At 51.0% G+C, this 6,761-nt stretch overlaps 1 protein-coding gene across 1 annotated transcript in view; it reads right to left on the bottom strand.

Annotated features, from left to right (window-relative positions):
* Rufy4 (RUN and FYVE domain containing 4) overlaps positions 1-5,837 on the bottom strand; it is a 15,072-nt gene extending 9,235 nt beyond the window's left edge. The window contains exons 1-8 of the mRNA XM_008825693.1: positions 5,792-5,837; positions 5,568-5,674; positions 4,513-4,638; positions 4,133-4,239; positions 3,720-3,863; positions 3,273-3,342; positions 1,200-1,799; positions 346-452 (exon numbers count right to left, since the gene is read on the bottom strand). Coding sequence (XP_008823915.1) covers positions 346-452; positions 1,200-1,799; positions 3,273-3,342; positions 3,720-3,863; positions 4,133-4,239; positions 4,513-4,638; positions 5,568-5,674; positions 5,792-5,837 — 1,307 coding nt within the window. The remainder of the gene's footprint in view (positions 1-345; positions 453-1,199; positions 1,800-3,272; positions 3,343-3,719; positions 3,864-4,132; positions 4,240-4,512; positions 4,639-5,567; positions 5,675-5,791) is intronic.
* Positions 5,838-6,761: the final 924 nt, after the last annotated feature.

Genomic DNA, 6,761 nt, shown 5'->3' with positions numbered 1-6,761 from the left:
AGAGAGAGAGAGAGAGAGAGAGAGAGAGAGAGAGAGAGATTGAGATTTGGAGGCATGGTGAAGCATGGTGGGGTAGAGCCAGAGCAGATTGAAAAGACAGGAGCACTCAGAAGAGGCAGCAGGAGGTGAGGGTGAGCTAGGAAGGCAGAAGGAATAGGCAGCAGGGAATAAGAGCTCCTGGGGCTCTTGGGGAGGCTACAGGGGAATGGTGCTGAGAGCCCATGGGGTCAGGAAAAATGACCTGACTCACACCAGCCCCAGCTTCCTGGAATTGTACACAGCACCCATCTACCAAGATGCTCAGGAGACTTGGAGCCTGGGCCCTGTTAGTGTTGCCAAGGTTACCTGCTGAGCTGCTCCTGGAGCATCTGCAGCTCCTGGTCCTGTGCTCTCAGTAGCTGCTCCTGGCGTTGGGCCTGCTCCTCAGTCTGCCGGAGCCCATGCCTGAGGCCCTGGGGGACCAGAGGAGAAAGGGAGAGCTGCAGGAGGAGGGCAGAGACCCCAGCCCTGGGCTCACTGATGAGCTTCCCTATGAGGGTCCAACTACATCCCTGGGTGAAGGGCAGGATTAGGGACAGCGCTGTGAGCTGGGAGAGCCTGGTGTCATCATTTTTTTCTTTGCAGAAGGATGGAAATTGCTAAGCTTATGGTCCTGGAAGACTGGCTAGGAAGGAGGCTGAGGAAGAGTTTGGGAACTATCTTGGGAGACTTCTGGGAAAGGCATGTTCAAGAGTGACTAGTTGGGGTTGAGCTCAGATCCTTGTCACAGTGATGGAGCCTGAACTTCATGACTGTCTGAAGATTTGCTGGAAGAAGTCTTTAACTGCTAATTCAGCCAGGCAGGAAGTACTAATGAATGAAGTGGGCCTAGCTGGAGCCATCATGACAGGGTATACTGTGAACTGAATGAGTGACTTTAGAAGGCTATCCCCAAACAATAACCCTGAGCAGGCCAGCCAGAACTGATTTGTGGAGCCTTGTGTGGAGCACATACCTATAATCCCAGCACTTGGGTGGGGGGCAGAGGCAGGAAGATCAGGAATTCAAGGCTAGCCTGGCTACATAGCAAGTGTAAGACCAGCATGAATTACACAAGGTCTTTTCTCAAACAAATGAGCATCCCCATTGATCTGTGGGCTGGAATGGGCCACTATTGGGGACCCCAATGTGAGCTAGGTAGAGAGAAAACAGACTAGTACCTTGACCACCTCCTGCAAGGTCACTTCTGCTTGGTCTTTCTGCCTGGTCACACTGGTCACTCCTGTTGGCTTCTCTGTGGTGTAACCTCCCTTTGTTCCCAAGTCCTGTAGAACCCAGGGCTGCCCTAGAATGCTAGGCAGTGCTTGCCCCAGCTTGTTCCCCACTGCTGTTTCCTCTGCCCTTCCTTGGAAATCATGGGCTGGCAGGTGCTGGTCATGACCCCAGTCTACTTCCGCTTTGTGTGTTCTCTGAGCTTCTATCCCTGGAAGACTGCTTTTGCCCTCAGCTTCCATCCCTGTCACCCCCTTGGCCCCTTCTCTCTGTTGCTGAATACTGGCCATTGAGTTCTCCTGGAATTTCCCTGTCTTTGGGGCTCCCTCCTCCTGGTCTAACTGAAGCTCCTCCCCATGTTGTTTCCAAGTGCTCTGGGGGCAACTGAGGGTCCTAGAATCTTCTCTCTTCTTTTCTGAAAAGGTGGGAAGATGCCCATGTTGCAAGGAGGTAGGGAGGTCAGGTAGGTGGTCTTCTCTGGAAGCATCTTGTAGACAGCTGGCTTCATGGATATGCAGCCCTTGTAGCTGTTCTTCAGAGCATCCTACCTGCAGAGAAACCTGATCTCAGCATTGTCTCTGACCTGGTCCATGAGAGGATGAAGCCCCAGGCCCACATGCTTGCTCCATATTGGATTTCCAGGTCTCCCACTGGAAAGTCATCACAGCAGAGAGACTCTTAGCAACACCCTATGGGATCTCCAACTCCCAGTTGAGAAGAGCAGGTGTCTCTGCACCTCCCCTCCCTGCCTCCAGCTTGTAGGCTCTCCCTCCTTCAACTGGGTCTGCAGCTCTTTCCCTTTGAGTATGTCCACCTTCCCTTTTCATCCTTCTTCCTGAACTTGACTTTGTATTTTGGCCTTCTTATCTGTAATATGGGAACAATAATACCTGTTGTGTAAAATAGTGATAGAATCTCAAATAGACCAAAGCCCAGCCAAGAAGACTTTTGGGCTGGGGTTGCAGCTCAGTGGCAGAGCATGTGCTTAGTATGCATGGCCTTCAGTTTGATTTCCAGCACATCAGGGAAAAAAGGTTTCTCTGTGTTCTCAAGTTCGTTTGGCCATGTCTCCAGCCTACAGCCACCCCTTGATACCAGGGGAGTTGGCTCAGGACCTCAGATAGATGCCAAATGTCTAGACACTTGAATCCATTCTATAATATAGTGCAGGGTTTGCATATAACCAATGCATACCCTCTAAATCCCTTTTACATGACTTAACTACCTTATATAGTATAAGCACTATGTTAATAGTTATTATGCTGCCTTGATTGGGGAGCAACAAGGAGAAAAGAATCCACACATGTCCAGGACTAATGTTATCATTTCTTCTAAATATTTTGTATCTGTGGCCACAGATGTGAAACCCACAGATATGGAAGGCATGGATTGTAATGTGTTCCTTTAAGCTCTGTCTCTCTGAGAGGCCTTGAACTCCTTCAGGGCAGAGACTGAGTCCTAACGGTGTCAAGTTTTGGTGGATGGAAACTGGTGGGGCTGAAAAATGTGCTTGTGGAATGACTACCCCAAGTGGCCACTTAGAAGAACAGAGCCTGAGCTGGGAGCCTCCAGCTGAACTGCACTAGGGTTGTCTCAAGGCAGCTCTGCAGGAGGCAGGACAGGAACCTTTGTTGCAGTTAGTAAGGGGCAGAGCTGTGCTGTGAACTGGGCCATCTTAGTCTTTAGTCACTCCCTTAACCGAACCAGAACAATTTGAATGCATCAGCAGAGGCATCTTTGTTGTTTTGTGCAAGCATTCATCTCCCTGTGACCCCTCCTCCCGGTGGCCCCAGTGCCTCCTGTAGATGGCACTGGTGCTCCCTGTCTTCCTCATCCCACCTCCCCAGGAACACAAGTGCTTTTCTCCTCTGCTCTCACAGTCTTCTGTTCCACACACTACTTCCCCCTCTGTCCTTTTCAGCTCTCTGCATATCCAGGGGAAGAGGCCCAGTTACTGCTTAATTTGGGAGACCCAACAGATGGGCAAGAAGCAAGTCACAGTGAAGGCAGTGCCCAGGCACCTCCTTTGAGAAACCTTTCATCTTCCTGGGTCTTTTCCCCTGGGTTTGGCTGGAATTGGAACAGCGGGACCTGAAACAGAGAGGAAGGACCCCTTAGGTCTTTCTCTAACAGTAGGCCAATGGAGGCCATCTCAACTTTCTAACCACCCATTCAACCCACAAGGCTTCCTGCTTCCTACCCTCTCACCTGAATGTTTCCCATTCTCCATCTAGCCAATCATCCCATTCCCTATCCATGCATCCATTCATCCCAGCATTCCAACATCCATTCACCCCATCTCCTTCCACCCTGAGCAGCTAGCCAGTTTTTTTTCTGTCAGTTGTAGCAGCATGGGCAAACCCGAAATGATACTTGAGAAAGAGAAGGCTGGAGAAGTAGAGACAGGGAACAAGAAGGGAAGGAGGGAGGGATGACTGGGGTTGGTTGGAGACTGAGCACCCCCTCACTCTGAGAACATGGGCCAGGCTCCATCTAGATCTGGCCGCTGCAGGTCCAAGTTGAAGGCAACTTCATTGAGGGCATAGAGAGAATCCAAGATGTCTTCCCAGAGCTCAGGGCACAACAGAGGGCTCCGGGGGCCATACCATTCCCTGTGTGAAGAGAGACCAGCACCTTTGGACACTGCCACTCCTGATCTCTAGAATAAGCATGCCGTAGGGGACTTTCCAAGGCAGAGTGTAGCTGGGCTCAGCCTTGGAGGGTAGAAGCCCAAGTATACCATACTGCAGGACTCCTGGACCCTTTCCCCTTCTGACACTCATTCCCTCATCCCTGATGTTTTGCTATCCATCTAGGGGTAAAGGAGGGAAGTGGCTAAGGTGTTGTCGTTGTCTATGGGACGATGGTCTGGCAGCCCCACCTGGTGAGCTCTGGGCACAGAAGGCACAGCTGCAGGGACTCGGCTAGCTGTCCTCGGGTGAGGCAGAAGCGGATAAAGGCACGTCCTTTTCCCAGAGAGGTCTTCAGCTGCAGGGTGTGGAGGGGACCAGAGAGGGTGGGATCAAGTTGGTGAGCTGGGCCAGATCAGAGACAGTACAGATGAGAACATGAGCAAAGGAGGGGTAATCCTGGGGAGGGAAGGAGTGGCTGGAGGTGAGGGCAGGACACAGGTGAAGAGTCTTCCATCAATGGAGCACAAACGAGTGAGGCAGGGGTCAGGGGAAGACTTGTGTCCCTGCCTCTTGCCATTCTTCTCAGGTGTCAGGGTCCATCTCCCTTTCTATCACCTGGTCCGGTTACCTTGTCCTGTGAGCACACGAAGCTGGTCTGTTCTTCATACCCCCGCTGCCGCCGCAGGGCAGTGAGCAGGAAGTCCCAGTAATCCTTCCGAGCCCCCAGGAAGCTTCTTTGCTCTTTCTGGTCAAACTAGGACCAAGATGAGGGAAAGGAATGTGTGCAAGTGGTTCCTTCTAGAACATACGTTGCATTCTGGCATGCTAGGAAGGCACACAGGAAAGGAAATGGCTCCTGTAGACAGGCCTTGTTTCCGGAGCTGGCTCTGTTCCTACTGACTACTTGACTGGGAGCAAGATCTCTCTGTGCATTCTGCTCAGTCACAAACTACTGAGCACTTACTATAGAATATAGGCCCCATTCCAAGGCGCAGAACCACAGCAGTGAGAAACTGACCTCACAGAGCTTATATCTTGGTAGGGAAGGTGGGCGGTGAACAAGTTAAATACTCAAAACATACAATCTGTTAGTGATGATAGAGGGAAAAATAAAGCAAAGGAAGACAATAGAAAGTCTCCTCTCCAGCTTGGAAATTTAGCCTGAGGAAGCCTCCAGACCTGAAGGCCATGTGAACTTACACCGTCCGAACTTTGAGGAAATAGCAGAGGGGATGGCAAGGGCAGGTGCAATCTTGGTGTGCTCTGAGGAGACTGGGATGGTGTAGCACACTGGCGATAAATGAAGTCAGAGGAGGAGGGTGCTTATATGTGTGTGGGAAGTTCATCAAGCACCTCATGGAGAGGGAATGAAGAGGGGCAAATGAAGGACTTAGCTTGACACATAATAAGTGCTCAACAAAGAAAACAAACAGATCCAACAAACTAGTGATGATTAAGATTTGGCTCTAATCAGCAGCATGCAGGTCAGTCCTAGCCTCTAGGAGACAGGTTTGATGTCAGGAGGGACTTGCTCACTGAACAAGGAGGTGGTACCTAGTAACTAAGAGAGACAGAGGCTCAGATCTGTATCTGAGTTCTCCGGGGTATCCATCCAGAGTTGGGACAGAGTGAGGAGAGGGCTGGGGCAGGGGAGAGGAGGGAAGGGAAGGTGGAGGGTCCCACCTGCAGTAGCAGTTCCAGGCAGCCACAGAGTCTGTGCAGCTCAGCACTGGCATCTGTCACTGGCCCCTGCCTGTCCCCATATCCCTGGAGAATGGCAGAGACAGCAGCTGCGAGGAGGATGGAAGACAGCGGAATGAGGGCACCAGGCCTCCGAGGGAGACGCTCCCCAGACCATTTTCTGTTCCTGCAACTCAATTCTAGAAAATCTTGTAGGACACACTCACCTTTCAGGTCCCTGGTGACCTTGAGGCTGACCCTCTCATTTGCCATGGAGACTTAGAGAGAAGCGATTCCCTTTGACCCTCTGGGCTCAGCTGCCCACTCTCCTTACGTTCAGGTGGGATCAGAGTGTAGTCATGAGAGGGAGTGAGGACATACCACGGTTACACAATGAGTTAACTGGTGGGGTGAAAAACAAACAACTTTCTTCCTCCCTTCCTCCCTCCCTCTCTCCCTTCCTTCCCCAGTTACTTTTTCTTCCGCAATGATAAACACCAACTTGGGGAGGAAAGGGGTTTATTGCATTTTACATTTCTGAGTGACAGTCTATCTTTGAGGGAAGTCAGGCAGGAGCCCAGGGCAGGAACTGAAGCATAGAACACAGAGAAATGCTTCTTAAAAAAAATTATTTTAGGTGTATTGCCTGTATGTATGTATGTATGTATGTATGTATGCGCACCCATGTCAGTCAATGCCCGAAAAGGTCAAAAGAGGACATTGGATACCCTGGAACTGGAGTTAGAGGTGATCGTTAGCTGCCATGTGGGTGCTGGGAATGGAACCCTGGTCCTCTACAAGAGCAGCCAGTGCTCTTAACTGCTGAGCCATCTCTTCAGCCCCCAGAAGAATGCTTCTCGCCAGCTTGTTCCCTTGGCCTGTGCTCAGTCTGCTTTCTTATACAACCCAGGATCACCTGCCCAGGGGTGCCACCACTCACAGTGGGTTGGGTCCTCCCATATCCCTTATCAGGCCTAGTCCCAGCTCTACTTCTGGGACTGTTCTACTTCTGCTGGCTGTACTTGAGGAACACAAGTAGATCAATCAAGAAAACGCCTCAATCAAGGTAAAGCAAGAAAATGCCTCATAGATACGACCACAGGCCAATCCAATAGAAATTTCCCAGTTGAGGTTCCCTCTTCCCAGGTGTGTCAAGTTGACAACCAAGCCAACCATGATACTTTCTGTCTGTCTTTC

This window comes from Nannospalax galili, unplaced genomic scaffold (assembly GCF_000622305.1).
Source record: "Nannospalax galili isolate Female #2095 unplaced genomic scaffold, S.galili_v1.0 scaffold127, whole genome shotgun sequence".
Lineage (NCBI taxonomy): Eukaryota > Metazoa > Chordata > Mammalia > Rodentia > Spalacidae > Nannospalax > Nannospalax galili.
This window is presented reverse-complemented; position numbering and strand designations above follow the sequence as displayed.